The 21,619-nt window shown below is 38.2% G+C and overlaps 1 protein-coding gene across 1 annotated transcript in view; it reads right to left on the bottom strand.

The window, feature by feature from the left end:
- DST (dystonin) overlaps nt 1–21,596 on the bottom strand; it is a 447,950-nt gene extending 426,354 nt beyond the window's left edge. Inside the window, 3 exon segments of the mRNA XM_008572189.1 lie at nt 20,757–20,791; nt 21,378–21,405; nt 21,407–21,596. Coding sequence (XP_008570411.1) covers nt 20,757–20,791; nt 21,378–21,405; nt 21,407–21,511 — 168 coding nt within the window. The 5' untranslated portion in view covers nt 21,512–21,596.
- Between the last annotated feature and the right edge of the window lie 23 nt (nt 21,597–21,619).

The raw sequence follows: 21,619 nt of genomic DNA, 5'->3' as shown, positions 1-21,619 counted from the left end.
GACATGGTCTCCTCAAGCTGGTACACTGACACTTCCGCGTCAAGCATAATCGCACTTGGAGACCTTAAAAGAGAAGACAGAGGGGACAAAAACCATAAAGCACCAGGACCCAAGATTCTGCCACGATCATAATCAGGATTCTGCTATGAAAATGCAAATATTTCTATGCAGGCTCATATCTCAAAAATGGTATAAGTTATTAGTAGGTAACCTCAGCAGACACCAGCAAAAAAATAGAAGGGAAAAGAGAAGCAGGTAAGAGAGAGAATTACTAAGAAACATATGTCCAATAACTATGGGATAAAAAGGGTACCAGAGACACACTACCTATTTCACAGTTTGGTTTGGACCAGCAGTGGTACCCACAAAAGCTTTTCTTGACTAGCCCAGTTGATGCAGAATAAAACATCATTTTATGCATCTGTCATTTCTGGATTCATTTAATGAAACAGATCTCCCATTATGAGATACCAAACTAGTACCAGTCCTAGAGAGTCTATCAAACATTAAAAAACAAAAACAAGACAAAAACAACAACAAAAGTCTGAAAATGTTAAAGTTAAATGCTATTTGAACTATTCCAGAGATTAGAAAAAGCATGGGAAATCCAAAATTTGTATAAAGCAAATAGGACATTGAAATAAAAACCTGACATAGATTGCCCCACAAAAGAAAACTTCAGACCAACCTTAAGTATAAATATTAATGAAAAAATCCTAATTAAACTATCAGCAAGTAGAATCAGCAGCCCACTAAAAGAACACAACACGATAAAGGAGAATTTGTTACAAAAATTCAAGAGGACTCCAGTGTTAGAAAATCTACTAGTACATTTCATAGGTCTAAAGAGAAAAACCACACAGTCTCCCTCTTTGACACATAAAAAGCACTGGGAAAAATTCAGCAAGCAATTTTGATAAAAACATTCAATAAAATAGAAATAAATGAGTCATTCAGGACTAGGTCCTTTCAGGAAAGCAGAAAGCACATCAGGTATTTCAACAGAGGGGATTTAATAAAGGGAATTATTGGAATACTAGAATGGCAAAAAGAGGGCACTGAGGCAACCTAGAAATAGTAAATGCAAGGAAGAAGCTACCATCTCAGGGTTGGGGATACCAAAGGTAAGAGATTAGGTTACAAAACATGGGAGCTCACAGAAGGGGCCCCACAAAGCTGGGGCTCAGACCTCTGAGGAAAGGGCACTGCTCAGCTGCTGTTAGTTCCTTAGGAGCTCTGAGGAGGGAAGTACCTCTGAGTTGGGGCTCATACCTCCAAAGTGGGGGCTCTGCCTGGCTGCTGCTCATACCTACAAAGGGGACTAATGAGGCTAGTTCTAGCGATCTAGAAAAAGAAAGCTGAAGTGAGATACCTCTGAGACACCCCTGACAGGAAAAGCAAGAGACAGGAAGTGCTTCCCCCTCCTTCCACCTTCCAGGCTCCCTCTAGTGCACTCTACCAACAGATCCCCACAGGAAGCAGCTGTCAAGGGAGTCTGGGAAATGTAGTCAGCTGAGTCCCAGCCCCAATACCAGAGAGGATAGTACAGAAGGATGAGGCGAAGCAGAGAGACCAAGAGTAAATGACCAGCACAGATGGATACTTCTGAAACATAATAAAATGTATTTATCTCAGCCCAAAACCCAGCTTATGATAAATAACACCAGAGACATTCCCAGTAAAGTCACAAACAGGAAAAGGGTATCCATTCTTATTTTTATTATTTAACATTTTGCTAAATGTCCTGGCCAATACAATTAGACAAGAGAAATACATAGAAATTAAAACTTGGAAAGGAGAATGTATAATAATCACTATTAGCAGATGATATGTTAGTATACCTGGAAAACTCAAAGGATCCCACTAAAAACTACAAACAGTAAGATAATTAAGTTAGGAAATTACAAGATTAAGATAATGAAACCAACAGCTTTACATACAGAAACTACAAAGAGAAGATATAATGAAAAAAAAAAACCCCTTTTAATCACAACCAAAAGTACTAGAAATAATCTTTACAAGACATATGGAAGAACTACATGAAAAAGATTCTTCCACAAAAAAGAGTTGAACAAATAGAAAAAGCACACCTATCATCTGAAGGAAAAACTAAATAATAAATATTCAATGCTCCAATAAAATTCACATTCAACATGTTCAATAAAAATACTGATTTTGTTTCCTTAGAATTAAACAACCTACGGCCAGCCCATGGCTTACTTGGGAGAGTGTGGTGCTGATAACACCAAGGCCATGGGTTCGGATCCCTATATAGGGATGGCCGGTTGGCTCACTTGGGAGAGCATGGTCCTGACAACACCAAGTCAAGGGTTAAGATCCCTTTGGAATTAGACAACCTAATTCTCATATTTGTGGGAGGAAAAAAAAAAAAGAGTAACCCAAGCCAAAGAGTAACCCAACAAGAGAGGGCTAGAACATATTATGAAGCTTCAATAATCAAAACAAACCATTATGGAGGGCCATATGACAATATTTGCCAAAATTGAAATACATAAACCTTTGATCCCATAATTCTCTTTCTGGGAGTTCATTGCACAGATAACATCTGAACATATGTAAAATAACTAAGGTTTTACATTTTGGCATTGTTTGTAATAATAAAAGATTAGAAAAATCCCACATGCATTAATAGGGGGGTGGTTAACTAAACTATGTTCATGCATCCAATGGAATACTACACAGCTATAAAAAGAAGTAGAACACTCTATGGAAAACTCTCCAAGAAACATTAAATGAACAAAACAAAGTGCAAAACTGTGTATACAGCATATTATTATCCATATAAAAAAAGGAGAAAAATAAAATATATTTTTATTTCCTTGTATATAGAAAAATAAATAATGAAAGAATTTACAAGAAACTAAGAACAATGATTACTAAGGAGATTTTTTGTTCCCAAAATGAGGAACAAGAATGGGATAAAAAATTTTTACTGATATGGGGCCGGCCCGGTGGCGCACTGCTACAGTGCGCCGCTTGGGAAGCGCGGTGGCGCTCCCGCCGAGGGTTCGGATCCCACGGAAAGACCGGTTCCCGCTCACTGGCTGAGTGAGGTGTGGGAGCAACACCGAGGGTTGCGATCCCGTTGCCGGTCCCGGTCCGGTACGGGCGCGACACTGAGGGTTGCGATCCGTTGCCGGACACGAAAAAAGACAAAAAGGAAAAAAAAAAAATTTTTTACTGATATGTTTTTATACGCTTTAATTTTTGAACCATGTCAATGTTTTACCTTTTCAAAAATTAAACAAATTAATAAGCAATAACAACAAATGCTGCCAAACTAAATCTTTAATCCCTACAGGGAAGAGATACCAGCAGATAAGAAAGTTTTTCCTGTTCTCTTTCTCCATTCCCCCAATTCCATTACTAAAATCTTATGTGTAGAGCCTGGAAAAACAAAACAAAACATTAACAAACCCAATTTACGCTTTAATTCTACACAAAAGGTATAGAAAACTCTCAGGAAAATCCAGGCATAGCCAAAGAAGAGAAAAAGGAAACATCAACACCAACTTTAGTGAATGATAAATTTCTTATCTGATCACAGATCACTATAAGATAAAGGAAATAAAAAGAGTGTTCCTCAAAGTTAGAGATAAGTCTTACTCAACCTGATTGTATTCCATTTAAGTTTCTGGTAGAAGGGCCCCTCTCAGTCAGTTGGGCTGGTAAGACCAAACCCTTCAGAACTAATGGCCCAGGGTGAGCTGCCTTCCAGGCTCTGGTAGTTCTGAATGGGTAAGGCTGGCAACAGGTAAGGTAGGTGGTGGATGGTTTGCAGAGCCTCTGCCTCATCTTGCAAGTCTCAGTGCCCAGCCCAGGGGCCTATGCATATGCTGGTTTGTCAGTGCCCTAACTTTGGGATCTACTAATGTGTCACAGCAAAGGTATTGATTGGCTAGATTTCAGTTGCTGGAAGGATATAAAGTCTCAGTTGACAATATCGAAGAGGAGACAGTTTAAAGGAAACCCAGGCACATTTTACTCACCTTTTACAGGCAGTTCCTCTTCTGTACATAATGTTTTCTTAAAAACATAGAAGAAATGACATGTACAGAAATCTCATGAGAGATTTGGGTTTAGGGCTGAGATACTAAAATATAAGATTAAAAATCCTTAGTTACATCTCCCCTTTTATATACAATCTCCAGTGAGAGAGTTCCAGAAATCCACATATGTTCCTTGCTTTTTTTTTTTTTTTTTTTTCCTACTCAATAAAACAGACTCTAGATGGGCTTAAATTCAGTGAGCATCTACTTCAGGCTGAGAATTTACCCTTTTGGCTCACCTGATAATTTTTTATATCTTTGTCTCAAGTGGATTACTATATGAGACCTAACTTCCTTATCACCAGCATCAGCAGTCATTTTTCCAATGTTCATTTATTTACATAAGATACAAAAAAAGCAATAAAATATTCAAATCATTGCACAAATTCTGCTGAACAAAGACAGCAATGCTGCTGAAATGGGTTACAGGCAGGCAGCTCTCAAAATATTCCTCTGTCATGATTGAATGACATAATCCAAAATCCTGGCACAAAAACCTGTTTAGGATGGCATTAATATACTACTATATGAAAAGGAAGAGTATACGCACAGTTAGGAATCTGAATGTGGGGTGGCTAGTTAGCTCACTTGGTTAGAGAGTGGTGCTGATAAAACTAAGGTCAAGGGTTTGGAACCCCATGCCAGCCAGCCACCAAAAAAAAAAAAAAAAAAAGGAAAAAAAGAAATTTGAACACGAAAAAAACCACTTATATTGTAGAATTCAAAATTCAAACATTTTCTGCTGCCACCGCCCAGTCATTTATAGCCTAGCATGAATTATTTGGAACCCCATGCCAGCCAGCCACCAAAAAAAAAAAAAAAAAAGGAAAGAAAGAAATTTGAACACGAAAAGAACCACTTATATTGTAGAATTCAAAATTCAAACATTTTCTGCTGCCACCGCCCAGTCATTTATAGCCTAGCATGAATTAAGTTGAAGTGATAATCCTCTAATTATATCTAGCTGTACTCTTCAGTATAGAAATGACATTCTAATTGGAGTTCAGGGTAGAAGTCTGGAGAAGAAAGGAAAAGCGTATTTTAGAAGGTTAGGGGCACTTAGGCTTAGGGCAAGGCTAGGTAGGGCCTTGAAGAAGGTGTTCTGGAACAGCAAAGAACAGGCATGAGAGTACCAGGCACCTAGGGGGGCAAGAGAAGAGCAGAAAAGAGGGAAAACAGCAAAACCAAACTTAATCTACTTTGTGTTTTCTCAGACATGCCTGGTGACTCCAATTATTTGACCCACTTAATTCCATTCATCCATTCATCAAATATTTACCCAACATCAAATATTCAACAAATAGTGAGTAAGCACCTATTCCATGCCAGACGCCATAAAAGCCTATGGAAACAAGACAAAAATTACATAGTATCTGCCTTGGGAAGACAGATGTGTGAATCCCCACATCTGGTGCCCCCATTCAGTCCAGAGGGGAGAATGCTTGGGAAGAATGTGAGATAAAGATAGGGAAGAGGTAATGTTTAATCCTTATTTTGAAGTAAGAATAGGAGTTTGTCATTTCAAAAGTGATGTAGAGGAATTCCAGCACAAGCAAAGACGTGAAAACAGAAGGAGACAGAATATAAACAGCCGGGTCTAGTTTGAGTTTACGGCAGGCATGCATTAGAAAGGGTCTACTACTCCTGAAAGCTATGTGAAACCATTAAGTCAAGGGAAGCCATTAAGCAAAAGGAGTGGAATATCAGATCTGATTATAGATAGCTAACTCTGCCAACATTATCGTAAAAGGTGAACTGGAAGCCAGAACCAAGGAGACCGGATAACAGGCTACTGTAAGAGCCACTTCCTATCCCATCTCTGGCTTAGGAGCTTTTACATTTTCTGTCACTATCATATTTTATTTCATTAGATGCTACTCATCTTTCCAGCTATTGCCCTCCGCAGGTGACTGTGCAATTTATCCTACAAATGGGCACATTTTTTTCAAGACTGAACAGGGGCACTAATCAGACAGGATGCTAAAACAATAGCCATAGCCATAAACTCAAATTCTCTCTGGCCAAAGGGGCAATAGAATCTGCCCATTACTGGGGATCGTTAGCATAACAAATATTTTGACCCAAGAAAAATGACCACTCTTGCTTTTCCATTTAGTTTTTGTTTTGTTCGTTTTTTTAATCTGGAACACTAACAATAATATATTAAATTACTTTTTGGTATGCTCTGAGCTTATAAATTCTAGCATGCTGGCTGTAAATGCTTCATTTCAAGAGGGGAACGGTTCATTAATTTGTCGATCATCAGCCCACCAGTGCACTTTACTGTGGCCTCTTTCTCTCTCTCTAATGAGAGAGAGAGAAAACACATTGATGTCTCCATTATCAAAATGGAGAGATCATCCATTTTACAAACTATCCCAGGTTGGCTGCCCTGTGCAACTGAGGATGCCTCTAGGCTGACTCTTCCAATTATTAGTTAACATGAACTCAGGAAACAAATATAAATTCAAATATTAATCTTAAAAACATAATTAGGAAACCATATTTTCCTAAAGAAAAAATAACATATTCCTAAGCCAAAATTGATAGCCACTAAAAGAGTTTACTTCAGTGTCTTTGAACAATATACATAAAGAGCTACCAAACATATCTAAAAAAATTCTTTTTTTAATTTTCTGGATTATTCCTATATACTCTCCCTATCAATTGGCAGTATCTCTCTGTTTTTCTAAGCTACACACACTACTTCAAGCTTTAATTAAAAGGCCCGTTGCCATAGTTTCTCAGAGAACAAGCTCAAGGCATGCTTGAGTCCATGATTTTCTTGAGATTTCTACAGAAATTATAATATAGCAGTAGCCAGCCAAAATTTCCCCATTTTATCTCCCACCCAGTACAGCATATGATTTGGATATATAACTAGGTATTATAAACATTTTAAGGGAGTTTTAACAATTAGGATTGTTATTTAAAACTCAGCCTTTGGTTTCTTCTGTTTCGCCACATCGGTAATACAACCAGCAGACTGCAGCTTAGTCAAAGACAGCAAACGGAGGGGGAATTCAGCCTCACAATTACACTGATGCATCTGTGGAAAACACCAGCACATTTTTCTTTCTAATAACAATGGACAGAATACACTGTATGTCCATGTTATAATAATAATCATATGCCTCATATTTTCTAAATAACTCAAAAATGTGAATTCTAGAATATGCTTGAAAAAGGAATTCTCAGAAAATAGATTAAATAATGAGTTCATTTCTTTAAGGATTTCAAAACTTAAAAGTGAAACTCAGACAATATTATTTCTTCTTGCTTGTTTGCTTCAATTTTTCGTTTGTTTGGGAATTTTTTTGGTGGCTGCTAGGTATAGGGATCCAACCCTGGGCCTAGGTGTTATCAGAGAATCTGATTTCTTAAAGCTAAAACTTGATTCCATCTGAGTCCCACCCTGCTTTCAGATGGTAATTACCACTGTCTCTAAGTCCTGAAGAACAAGCTCAAAGGTTATTCTGAGCTTTCAAAGTTAAAGAATGTGAATAACACTGATCCCTACAAACCTTAGAAAAGGCAAATGCCAGTGCACCTGGTTGTAATTCAGCCCCACTTTTCTGCTTCCAGGTAGCTATGAGCACAAGCTATACAGGCAGAGGACCAGGGTTTAGTTTCAGCTCTGGGAACCATGTGACCTTGAGCAAGTAATGATTAAATGAAATGGGACATATGGAAAGATGCCTGATACAAAGAAAACACTTAGAAAATGGCAGCTACTGTCATTTCCCACGACTAGGTCATCTCCAGGACAGGATGTGGGGCAGGAGGGGATCTCACTATTTTCAGAAGAGCCTAAAATCACCCTGCTCCCATGCACCATTTTAACAACTAATATAAACCACTCAATTACTGGTTTTTCCAACTTAAATATTACACAAATCTTTTGACTTCTTTTTATTCTCTGTCACTCGACTTCTTTTTATTCTCTTTTCTATACAAGATGAACAGATTCTAAAAAGTGCTTGAGAGATAGAAAGATCATATTTTCAGCCACACATAGAGGGTAGACCAAGAACATAGGAAAACTGAAGCTGCTTTGTGTATGTTAGATTATAGGTATTTACTAATGAATGAACGCACAGCAAATAAATGAAGATTTGTTTTGTCACTGGAGTTAGTTCTAAGGCATGAGGAACTATGCACAGGAAGGAAGGATGGATGTGTGGATGGATGGATGGACAGATGGAAGAATGGACAGACAGGTGGGTGGATAGAAAGCTATAGATATATAGAGATACATAAATAAGAAAAGTTGTTAACATAAAGATTAGAAAGTTCCCCTTACATCTAGGCTTTCTTTGTCTGCTGTCCTTTCAAACTGGCCAAACAATTTTCATTGATTTTGTATCTTGTTTGCACTTATTTTGTAAATTTATTTTACGTTTGTAGATATGTACAGATCTCTCTTCAAATAAAGTATATAAATAAGTCTAACAGAAATGGGATAAAAACATTTTCAATCATACTATTAAAAATATCATAGCCTTAGATACACTGTCATACAGTGTTTTACACATTTAAAGTGATAAAAACTTTTTAAAGGAAAAAAAATTCCCACAGACCCCCCAAAACATACATATGTTTTAAATTATATATATATATTTTTTTTTTCTTTACTGAGATATAAAGTACATACAATAAACTGTACCCATCTAAAGTGGCAATTCTCAAAGTGTAGTCTACGAACCCTTGGGGTCCATGAGATTCTTTCAGTGGTCCACGAGATAAAGAACTATTTTCATAATAATACTAAGCCATCCTAGTACTAATATCTTGTATCAATTTTAATAAGTTGTATTTTTCATGGAATTTTTTCCATTTCATCTACATTGCCAAATTTTTTGGCACAAAATTATACATTATATTCTCTTATTTTTTTAATGTCTGTGGGTTTTACGGTTATAACCTTTCTTTCATTTGTTATACCAGTGATTTGATCAGTCTAACTAGAAGTTCACAAACTTGGTTGATCTTTTCAAAGAATCAAGTTTAGCTTTGTTTTCTCTGTTATGTCTTTTCTCTATTTCATCCATGTCTGCTCTTATCTTAATTACCTCCTTCTTTCAACTTACTTTGTGTTTACTTTGCTTATTTCCTCAGTGGCTTCTTAATGTTGAGCCTTTGTTAATTGAATTTAAACCTTTCTTCTTTTCTAATATAAGCACTCAAAGCTATATTGTTTCCTCTAAGCACTGCTTTGGCTATATCCCACGATTTTGAAATTCTGTGTTTTCATTATTATTCAGTTCAAAATATTTTCTCATTTCCTTTATTTTGATGCATGAGTTATTTAGAAGCACGTTATTTAATTTATATGTATTTGAGGTTTTTCTAGAGATATTATTGATTCCTAATTTAATTGTTATAATCAGAGTATATAATCAGTATAATCTCAGTCCTTTAAATTTATTGTGACTTGTTTTGAGGCCCAGAATACACTCTGTCTTTGTGAATGAATCATGTGAGTGTGGTATTCTATAAATATCTGTTAGGTCAATATAGTTTATAGGGTTGTTTTCACCACCTACTCTTCACTGATATTCTGTGTGGATGTTCAATCAATTACTCAGGGAGATAAGGAGGGGGTAGGGGGATTGGGAGAAATTGGTAAAGCACCACAAAAAATGTTTACATTGTGTAATGATAAAAGACAGGGATGTTTATAAACTTTGTTGATCACTGACTATGATTACAGCATTGTCTGTTTCTCCATTTACTTTTTTTTTTTTTTTTTTTTTTTTTTTTTCAAAGATGACCGGTAAGGGGATCTTAACCCCTGACTTGGTGTTGTCAGCACCACACTCTCCCAAGTGAGCTAACCGGCCATCCCTATATAGGGATCTGAACCCATGGCCTTGGTGTTATCAGCACCACACTCGCCCAAGAGAGCCACGGGCCAGTCCTTCCATTTACTTTTGACAATATTTACTCCATACATTTTGAAGCTCTGTTATTAGATAAATATTTATCATTATGTCTTCCTGAACAATTAGCTGTGCCATCATTATGAAACATCCCTCTTCATCTCTGTTAATATTATTTGCCTTCATATCTATTTTATTGGATATTAATATAGCCACTCAAATTTTTTTATGCTTATTGTTTGCATCACTTACATTTTTCCATTTGTTTAATTTCAACCTGTGTCTTCATACTTCAAGTGCATCTCCTGTAAATAGCGTATAGTCAGGCCTTGCTATTTATCCATTCTGATATTCTCTGTCTCTTAATTGGAGTGTTTAGCCCATTAATTTCATGTAGTTATTCAGATGGTTGAATTTAGGTCTACAATTTTATTATTTATTTTCAGTCTGTCCCCTCTGTTTTTCAGTCCTCAGTTCCCTCCTTCCCACCTTCTTTGGATCATGTGAATATTACTTAGAATTCTATTTGGGTTTATCTATTGGCCTGGCATTATTTTTATTGGTTGCTCTGAGATTAGAATATGCATCTTTAACTTTCGTTTTGCTTAATTTAATTACACCACTTCATATAAAATGGAGAAATCGTGCAATCATATAGGGAGTCCATTTACTCCCCTGTCATTTTCTATATTATAGCTGTCAAATATCTGTATACATTATAAGCTCCATGAGACAATGTTATAACTTGTGCTTTAAACAATTATGTGGGGCCGGCCCGGTGGCGCACTCGGTACAGTGCGGCGCTCGGGAGCGTGGTGGTGCTCCCGCCCAGGGTTCGGATCCCATATAGAGACCGGTCCGCTCACCGGTCTGCTCACTGGTTGAGCGTGGTGCGGGCGCGACACCGAGGGTTGCGATCCCGTTACTGGTCACGAAAAAAGACAAAAAGGAAAAAAAAATCTTTTAGGGCTGGCCCAGTGGCGCACTCGGTTGAGTGCGGTGCTTGGGAGCATGGCGGCGCTCCCGCCGAGGGTTCGGATCCCATGTAGAGACCAGTCCGCTCACTGGCTGAGCGTGGTGCGGGTGCAACACCGAGGGTTGTGATTCCGTTGCCGGTCGCGGTATGGGCGCGACAGCGAGGGTTGCGATCCCATTACCAGTCACAAAAAAAGACAAAAAGGAAAATAAATAAATAAATAAATAAAAATAAAAATAAAAAAATAAACAATTATATGTATTTTAAAGAAATTAAGACAAGCAAATGTCTTTTATATTTTCCTTGATATTTGCCATTTCTGATTCTTTTCATTCAAAATATACCACTATATTTCTTACTCATTGAACAGATTACCAAAGCACATCCTTCAGCCCTCACCTAGCAAGAATGCATAAATTAAACAAAAAAATTACCCCTGTGGTGCTGGCCAGTTAGCTCAGTTGATTAGAGCATGATGTTGATAACACCAAGGTCCAAGGTTCAATCCCTGTACTGTCCGGCCACCAAAAACAAACAAAAAATTATTCCAATCTCTTCTCTTAAGCTCATGACAGTTAAAGCAATACCACTTGGCACAAATGCGACTGCAAATGAAACATAAATTCAGGCATTGGAATTGGATGACAATACCAGTTATAAGGTAAATTGGTTACAAGACAATTCAGTATATAATTCAATATATACTTATATTGATTTGGGGGATTGCAAATTGAAATTAAAATGTTAAATATTAAAACTTCTGTGCAAAACTCTCAAATCAAAGTATAAAAATCTCTCCAATAAAAAAAAAACCAGAAGATATTTTCAACTCATTTTTAAAAGTGCCTGAATCAATATAACCTTGAAGCAAACACAGGATGTGAACTAAGGAATAATTCTGAGTATGTCTAAAATAAAAAACAAAAAGCATCTTTTTCCCCTTAAGGAAAAGAGGGAAACAGGATATTTGGAAAGTTACAAAATCCATGAGAATTGTGAATTAAGCTGACTTAAAGAAAATTTCAAATATTCATTCAGCAAACATTCACTGAGCTTTACTACGTACCAGACACAAAGCTAAGAACTGGAGATTTAGACTACCTTCAAGACTCTCACAATCTTGTAGAGGAGCAAAACAAAAAACTTAATTGTTATTATGAGAAGGGAACCAAGAAAGCTTCCTGAATCAGATGACCTATGAACTGGGTTTTGAAGAAAGAGCCGGAGTTAGCCTTTCATGCTTGAGTATATTTGTATTCATTAGGGGTGGGCAGGAAAAGAGAGACAAGGGAAAGAGGCTTTCTCAGTTGGACATAACATGTACAAAAACAATAATCCTAAAAGGTCATAGTGCATTTGGAGAACTACAAGAGGTGTGGACAATGGTAGACTAGATAGATCTATGACGAGGACATTAGTATAGGGATCCCTTTGATGTTATATTAAGAATGATAAGCTTTGTTACCTTGAAGGAAGTGAGAAGCTCCTGAAGGATTTTAAGTGGGGGAGGAATATGGCTTACCCTTTCTCCCTTGCCTACCTCTACTATAGATGTTAGGAAAGACAAAAGCTCATATTCCAAGCCTTCTTTGCAGTGAGAGATGGCCTTGTGACAGTTGTGGCCAGTGAACGGGTAAGTAAAAATCTAACTGAAAATGCTTCTGGCAACGATTTTGATTTCCTCATAAATATTCATAGCTGGTTCTGCCCCTTCCCCTCCTCCTTCCTTGAGTTTGCACGTGTTGTGTGGAACCATGTCAGCCACAATGCAACGCAGAAGGAAAGACCAAGATTATCCCAAATATACCAGCAAGGACACAGTAGAGCTGCTCAGATGAAACCTGCAGCCACCTCTAAGCTTCATGCTATGATAGAATATAAATTCCTGTTTATTAATAACCCACCTTAAGTTGGATTTTCTATTACTTAAATCTGAAATCTCCAGAACTGATTAAAGTTTTATTCATTAATTTGTATTTTAGAATGATCTTCATTAAATTACTGTGAATGGGTTGGGAAGGAGGGTGCAGAGAGACCTGTCCAAAGCCTTGAAACAAGAAAATAACGATGGGGATAGCAAGGAAGGTAGAATACAGAGACATGGAAAAGAAGACAGGGCAGGATGGAGGAGAAAGTGGTCCGCTACATCTTCTAGATGTCTTATTTGTACAACTACAACTGGAGGTGGGCAGGAGGAGATGTGAGGGTAGTGCCATTCCCCAAAATAGGGGCAGGTATGGTGAAGGATGGATGAGTTCAGTTTTAGACATGTTTCAGTTTGAGATGTCTATGGGACATCCATGTGAAAATGATTTTAAAAAAGTAGTTGACTCTAGATCTGGAGGCCAAGAGTGACGTCTAAATTTGAGATATAGATTTCAGAGTGACCATTATATAAGGATAAACTAAAACAGCAAGTATGGTGAGATCCCACAAGTAAAATCTGAATAGGCAAAAATGAAGCCCAGCAAATATATTAAGACAGAAAGTACATCAGTGGTTGCACAGGACTGAAGGGTGGAGGAGGTAGGGGAACATTGGTAACCATTAATGGGGTTTTTTGGGGGGGTGATAAAAATGTTTTAAAATTAAATTGTGATGATGGTTGCTCAACCTTGTGAATATATTTTTTAATATACTCAAGTAGTTTTTACCACTTAATTATACACCTTAAATGAGTAAATGGTATGGTATGTAAATTATATCTCCATAAAGCTGTTTTTTAAACAAGGTAGGTCCAAGACAGGAAATATCAACATATAAGTGGGAAGAAAATTCCAGTGCAGAAACAGAGAGCCAGGGCCAGGGATGGGGGGGCAGGGAGGATCAAGAGAGTGCTTTCCAAAATCAAGAAAGGAAGTTTTAAGAGGAAATCGGTGGACAAGAGTATCAAATAATAGATCAATTAAGTTAAAAACTGAAACATTTCATTTAGCAATCATTGGTGAATTAAGTGCGAGTGATTTTAAGTATTAACAACAGAAGCCATATTATATTAATTTAAGGAATAAATGAGAGGTGAGGAACAGGAGATTCCAAATAAAGGACCTTTTCAGAAAACCTTTCTTGCCAAGAGAAGAGCTGGGGTATGGGGATGTGTTGTGTTGTTATTTTCTTTTTTTTTTTTTTTAAAGATGACCGGTAAGGGGATCTTCACCCTTGACTTGGTGTTGTCAGCACCATGCTCTCCCAAGTTAGCCAACTGGCCATCCCTATACAGGGATCCGAACCCATGGCCTTGGTGTTATCAGCACCACACTCTCCCAAGTGAGCCACGGGCCGGCCCTTGTGTTGTTATTTTCAAGAGGAAGCACATATGATGTTTATATGTAAGGGAAAGGAGCCAGCAGAGAGGAAGCAACTGACAATGAAAGAGAAGGAGGGATGACTAATGGAGCATCCCCCAAGAGATGGAAAGAAAGGAATTCGCAACATAAGCATAAAATGGTAGTATGGAAGACAGATGAATCTTCCATTGCACTGGGAGGAAAGGTTAAGATACCAGTTAGTTTGTAGGGGAAAGAAGTTTGAGGAGCTATTACCTGATGCATTGATGTTCTCAGTGAGCTGGGAGACAAAGATCACTGGCTGAAGGTGAGGGAGTAGGCTGAAGATTTTAGGAGGGGGTAAACATTTACAATTATTGTGAGAGCAATTTTCAAGGAAGAAGTTGAGAAGCTGATACACACATCTCAAATACTTAAAAACTGTAAGATATTCCACAGCCAATAAAAATGGTCTTATGCATAATAAATTATCTTCAAGTTCATGATACTTTACATTAGGATTTGTAATGATACACTAAACACATGAGCAGGTTGCCACAAATCCCTGGACAAATGGTGTCTGCAGTCAGAATATAACCCAATGATGCTTGATCCTTAGACCTCAAAAACATGGTCCCCTTCAAAAGCTCAGCTTCAAAGTGACCAGAAAGGTGACCATACTCAGCTTAAAGGTGACCAGAAAGGCCTGTAACTGGTTGTTTTCCCTAGCCCTCTGCAACGGAGGCCATGACTCTTCATTCTCCCTGAGAGTGAAAGAAGAGTGATCTAGTTGTTTGTTAAACTTGCTGGAAAATAAATTAAAAGGTGATATTTTGCTTCTTTTGAGAAGGCTCATGGCAGGTGCCCTCCTAAGGTGTTCAAATAAAATAATGTTATGTCAAAGCCTTTTGTCAAATGTCAAGTAGTACATAAAAATTATTTTTATTGTAGCTGGCACCTACTTATATTTCCAGTTCTATATCCCTTTACGCAACCTCAAGAACTCTTTGCTCTAATCATACTGGTGTACCCTGGCCTCTGATAACAGTCATATGCTTTCCTAAATCTTTGTCTATTATCATGCCATTCTGCTGGCCAGGGAGTACGCTCTCACTCCTTTTCAGTCTACCCAAATACTTACTATCTAACCTTCATGTTTCAGCATAAGTATTACCTCCTCTTGGAAGGCTTCCCTGATCACCCCAGCTAGAAGCAATCATTTCACCAGAATTATTCCAACCATTCCTTTTCTACATACAATTTGTTACTTGGTATTTATGCTAATTATATTCTTTTCTTTACCTGCTTAGAAGGTAGGAACCATGTTTTACATGGTACTTTTTCAGCATGATGCTTTGTACACAGCAGAAACATGGCCTGTTACTTCTGGAAGGTGCTTTAGAGATCATCATCATATTGCCAATGAGAACACAAAGTCTAAGTCTCAAAGACTAAAAAGGACTTAACCAAGGTGACACAAGTTAGTGGCAGAACTGGAACTCCAAACCGGGATTTTGAACTCCTATCCCTATACTCCTTTCATTATACCAATAATTGTTATTGGCCTGGTTATATTTTGCAATCTAAATTTCAGAGAATCATTCTTGAGCCTTAGCATTTGCCAAAGATTCAGACTTCCGTGTAAAAGCTTTTGTTTCAATTTCAATCTAGATTGCATTTAATTGACTTGGATGAATGAAAAAAAGGGGGGCTTTTTTTCTTATATTTGCTTTCAGCAACTGTGTTTTGTCACTGTATGGCTAAAGTAAGGGTTAATTATATGGTTGACTCTGAAGTAATAAGCTCTGTGAACAGGTTGCATACGTATAGGTATACACCACAGCTTCTGATGTTCTTATCGCATTTGTGATTCATAGTTGGAAACAGCACAGCAGTTCAATTACTGTAACAGAAGAAACCAGTAACTATAAAATTTCAGCACTGATATTGGGAGTGACCTAGAAGTAATTGCCAAGGGCAGGGACTATATCTCAGACCCTTTGTTAGCCCTAGTGTCTAACATAGTACCTTGTACAAAAAGAAAAAAATGTGTTTATGTTGAAAATAATTGGGTGACACTAAATGAATACTACATCATGTATACAGTTATAACTGACTGTCTTAATTAGTATAAATTAATTTAGGCCTAGAATTTAACTCTAGACGATTTCTTTGTAAAGATAACCTAATTATAAAGTGTAGCTCAATAATATACTATCATTTCCCCTAATCCACTAAATTGGGTAATTCTCAACGAAAGATCCATATTTAATGAGAGGCTGTAAAATGTGGTTATTTTGCTGACCATCCTCACATGGTTTGGTACAGGGACACTGTGGGAACATGATGAGACTCAGAGGCTTGGGTGGACCATCGTTTCATCTAGGATAACTTAGATAATTACTGGAAAAAAACAAAAAGCTTTGCCTATTCAGTTTCATAAGAAATGTCCCTAAAAACTCACTCAATTTCTCTCTTTCATTGAGAATTTTGGGCATATTAATCTCTGCACCGTGAGTGACACAGTTAAACACCACAGGGCAGACAAAATGTAGCTAGGGAATTCTTGTCTTACTCAGTCCTTATCTTGCTATGTGATTCTTCCGGAACTTGAGTTAACTCTCTGGTTCCTTTGCCTGAAAAGGGAAGTGAAGATATTTACTCCAACCCTGGTAGATATAAAACACTCTTTCCCCTCTTTCTATCAAACAAGGCTTCCCTTATTCCCCTGAGCTGATGAATAGGGATCACTTACCACTATTCACTCTGGGTATTCTCAAAGGGCATTATAATTGCCTTCATTCTGCTGAAGTACTCCCAGGACTCTTTCTTATAATCTAATGGCACCTCAATTACCTATATCAATTTCTGAAATTTCCTTAAAATCAGGATTGTCACTGCCTGACTTTCACCATAGGAATCTAGGGTAGCAGTTTACCATTGTTTAAAGTCAGACAAAACGTTATAAATCCTCAGGAAAAGTGCACTTCTTAGATGTCAGGATTCTAGAATGAACACTTGGTTTCTAGACTGTGTTCTACATCAGTGTGAATCACTTCTCTTAATTAGCTGTTTGAAACAAAAACAAACACTGTATAAGTTTTTATATGCATACAGAAAACACATACATAGGTACTTCAAAGAGTTCGTGGAAAATAGAATTAAAAGATAATATGAATCTTTCCATGAATTTTTGAAGACCCCTCATGTTTCTATTTAATTTGGGCCTCTTATTTGTCAGTGATATGAGGTTACTTTGTTCAGACCTTGCTAAAATGGGTTAATAATTTCACATTCTCATATGCTATAACTGTATTAAAATTTAGAGGACTACTATAAAGCCAGTAAAGTTTGCAAAAATGTGAAAACAAAAAGGGTTATTGGTGGTTTTAGTTCCAAAACATCTTATAAACACCTGTATTATTTATTTCTACCTTCATGAGGAAGAAACTGAATTGAGAAAATGTGTTTATTATACATTTAGTAAAGAGAAAAAAGTTGGAGCTCCTCAGATGAGAAAGGTAGGCTTTTTCCCTGCTGCAGAACTTCCCCAAAGTAAACTGAGTCCTGATGCCATCCATGGTTTTTCCCCTTGGAGAAATATTTCTCTTTCTACCGGGGAAGGAACCCACTGAAACTTCCTGTCCAGTTGGACTCCTTCCTGGGCTTGTGGGTAGCAGAGGTAATATCCTCTGCCAAGTAAAGCAGCAAAGTGCTCACTGAACTTCTTCACCTATTCAAGGGCTTTCCCAAAACTCTTTCACATTTTCAAGTGAGTCAGCAGATCCTAAACTCATTTTCCTCATTTATCCACTATAGAAATGCTGAAAGTAAAGTATCTACTTACTGAGATTGGAATGAGGAATAGAAAGCACTAACTTTTTTTTTTTTTTCCTTTTTATCTTTTTTACTGACCGGTAACAGGATCGCAACCCTCGGTGTTGCGCCTGCACCGCGCTCAACCAGTGAGCGGGAACCGGTCTCCACATGGGATCCGAACCCTCGGCGGGAGCGCCACCGCGCTCCCAGACGGCGCACTTTCCAGTGCGCCACCGAGCCGGCCCAGCACTAACTTCTTAGTTCAATACTTTTATGACTTGTCAGAAAATCAAACATGTTTTTAATAATTAATTATTTTGTGGCAGCTGCTACTAAAAAGTAATAAGAATACCCACTATGCTACTCAAATTCTATTTTTTTTTTTTTTATGCTAGAATCCAAGTAAACTTGGAAGTATTTCTTTAGGAGAAAATCTTGCAGTAAATGGTAGAAAGGGAGAAGAAAAAAATTTCCTATGTTTTCCTTAAGGGAAAATGTTTTATTTGTGGTAAACAAGGCAGTGATAAAAGATGACATTCTTATGCATGACAGTCTCAGGATTTTCACATATAAAATACCATTCTTTAAGTAGCTTATCAAAGGAATTTGTTGTATTGAAGCTAATATTGCGTTTAATTTTCTCAGAAAAAAATATCCAAATCACATCCATTTTGTTATAACTAGTGACTTACATTTTTAGTACAAATTCCGGGGCAATGTTTAAAAACCTGGGAAGATCAAATAACAATTGAGATTTAGCAAATGTTGAATTCTGAGCAATGTCCTTAGAGTGTACATTTTTCTTTTCTGCCCAACTCTTAGTTCTACTTGACCAGTTACAGGAACTACCACCCACTGAGAGATTTTTTTCACTCATTCAATAAATATTTATTAAGAACCCCCTATATACCAGGCACTGGGCCAGGCAGTGGGGATACAAACGAGAAAGACATGGTCCTTGCCCTCAAGGAGCTCACAGTCTAGCATATGAGGCAAATATCAAATACTCTTAAAAATGTCAAACTGTACCAGGAATCTTGGGAAATAAGTTAAGGCATTTAACAACCGCCTCCAGCTTTCCTAACCAAACTGAAGCTCAGGACAAACATTTAACTAAGAGACAACTAAACAAGACATAGTCCTATCTCTTTTTTTCTATTTGTGCTTTAGCTAAAATGCTTGATGATTAGTATAATAATCTATAACAGGATTGTTATTCTGGTTCTATCATTAGGTATGCAGAACTGGTGATATCGTTTTAAAATCAAAATCCTACATTTTGATGTTTGCAACCTGACCATTATTTACTTTTTGTCACATCTAAATGGGTTGTTCTATTGAATTAATCAGATATCCAAAACTGTTGCTTCACAATAGACATGGGTTATGTTGTTTCCCATTAACTTGAATTAATTTAATAAAGACTTGAAAAGTTGCAAAGATATCTTTTATTTTTATACATGTTTAAATTCAGTTTTACAAAATATAATGAAAGCTACCGAGCACTGAATACTTACTATTGAACTGAGTTGATTTCTTTTTTACATAATATCTTGTAACATCTCCTGCTCCCCAACCCCACAAGATACTATGGGTCCTATTTGACTGATGGGAAAATTGAGGTGTTGAGGAGAGTTTTCCTGTATCACACAACTAGTTAGTGTAAAGCAAGAAATGGAACCTCTAATTATCTGACTGGTTAAGTTATTCTCTCAAGAATCCTAAATTGAGCACAGAGTTTTCACCTTCCAGGTCTATGTGCAGTAGAATTACTCATTGCACAATGAGTAATTATAATATTATAATATTATATAATTTTATATTATAATATTATAATAACACAGTTAAAGCTTTTAGCAACCAGAATCTAAACATCTAGGATGCGATAAAATATCTGATTAAATAGTAAAATGAAATATGAAATAACTTCAGGTAAATGGCAAGTTAATGGAGAGTGTGTAACTATGAAGTAAACTGCATCATGCAGCAACCTCCCAGCCTGGCTGTGTGAAACTTTCCTGCACAGAGGGAAAATTATCTTACACTAAGTGAGTGTTGGCCTGGAAACTCCTAAAGGAATGCTGGGTCAGGGAGAGCTTGAGTTTTTTGTTTTGCTTGATCTTCAGTGGAGGTGGTCCTACAGCAGTCTCCCCTAATCACTGCGCCCAAGTCACCTGCTCTAGAGGGATGGTCCGCGTTTTGGGTGGCGTGTGCACAAACATTTAAGCACACACTACCATCATTACTTTGCAAAAATCATCAGACGTTCCCAATAAAACATGGAGAGCTTTATGAGAGAATAGAAATATAAACTTGAAAAATTTAAATGAAATACATACGTATCAAACTGCTCTGCACTAACCTCCTAAAATCTCTTCTGTGTTGTTTATCCAAGTGCACAACCACAGCCAACTGACAGCTCCCAGAAAAAGCTTCACCCTCAAACTACGGATTGTAAACTAAACTGACCCCCACCCCGTGGCTAAGCTTTCTAAGGTCCGCAGAGCTTTTAGGGGCTGCCTTTCCCCCTCTTGTACAGTGACTCACTACACAAGAAATTTGCTAAAACCGTTCGCTGGGCACTTCCACGGAATCGCTTAAAAATAAACATGTCACTTTCGGCTTGGGGCAGCATGCTCGTCATTTAATGTCTTACTCGTTTCTTAACACGTATATGATTAATATTGGGTACTCAGGAAAGAGAACTTCTTCTGACCTTGAGCGTGCGCGCTAAATAAATTACCTCAGAACGAAAGTGGTGAGATCTCATAACAGCATCTGGGGAGAAAAGAGAAAAACGAGACTTCATTTAACGCCTTGTTCTTCACCTGCCGAGGTACTGACGACTTACCTGGGAAACAAGGATAGGGAAGGCACATTCCTGACGCCTCGATTCGGTGGGAATATCCTGGGGAGGGGGGTACTGGGCGGTGGGTATCTAGGTGACTTCTCCGAGAGAAGTTTCCGGGAAAGTTCTGGGGGAGTTGGGGAGCCCCGAACTCTTCATGCCTCACTTTCTTACCCCTAAGCTCCAGCAAAGGATGGGTGAAGGCGAGGCTGCCGCAGCCCCGGACTCTGCTCGAGTTACCCTGAGAGCTTTAGCAGACGGACACCAAGAATCTGAGTTCGTTCCTCCGCTCCCTGACCTCTGCATGGCCGTGGTTATCCAAACCTCGGAGACTGGAGGTCGGGGGTGAGAGCAAAACGGGCCAGGGGCGTTTAATAAACAAGCGCACTCAGCTTGAGGAGTGGGCAATGGTGGAGGTAGGGGAGGCAGCGCAGAAGGCAGGGAGCCGCGCTTCACTCTCCAAATCGGCTTACACGTTCCTCCCAGCCGGAAGAAACCAGTCGCGACGTATCTTACCTCGGCTTCTAGAGCGACCCGAAAAGACCGATTTCATCGGATGCCTCCCTTTCTGGAGCTTGCGGTGCCAGCAGCAGAAGAAAACGATGGTGGCGATGGTGCCCAGCAGAAGCAACAAGAGGAAAAGGGCACATTGGATGCTATAGGGTCTCAGCAGAACGAGGAAAGCCGCGGCGATCATGGTGCGGACGAGGCGGGGGGCGACTCGGCGGCGGGGCTGGAGGGCGGCGGCACAGGCACCC

This window comes from Galeopterus variegatus, unplaced genomic scaffold, assembly GCF_000696425.1.
Source record: "Galeopterus variegatus unplaced genomic scaffold, G_variegatus-3.0.2 Scaffold763, whole genome shotgun sequence".
Taxonomy (NCBI): Eukaryota; Metazoa; Chordata; class Mammalia; order Dermoptera; family Cynocephalidae; genus Galeopterus; species Galeopterus variegatus.
The sequence above is the reverse complement of the archived record's forward strand: the minus strand, read 5'-3'. Positions and strand labels throughout refer to the sequence as shown.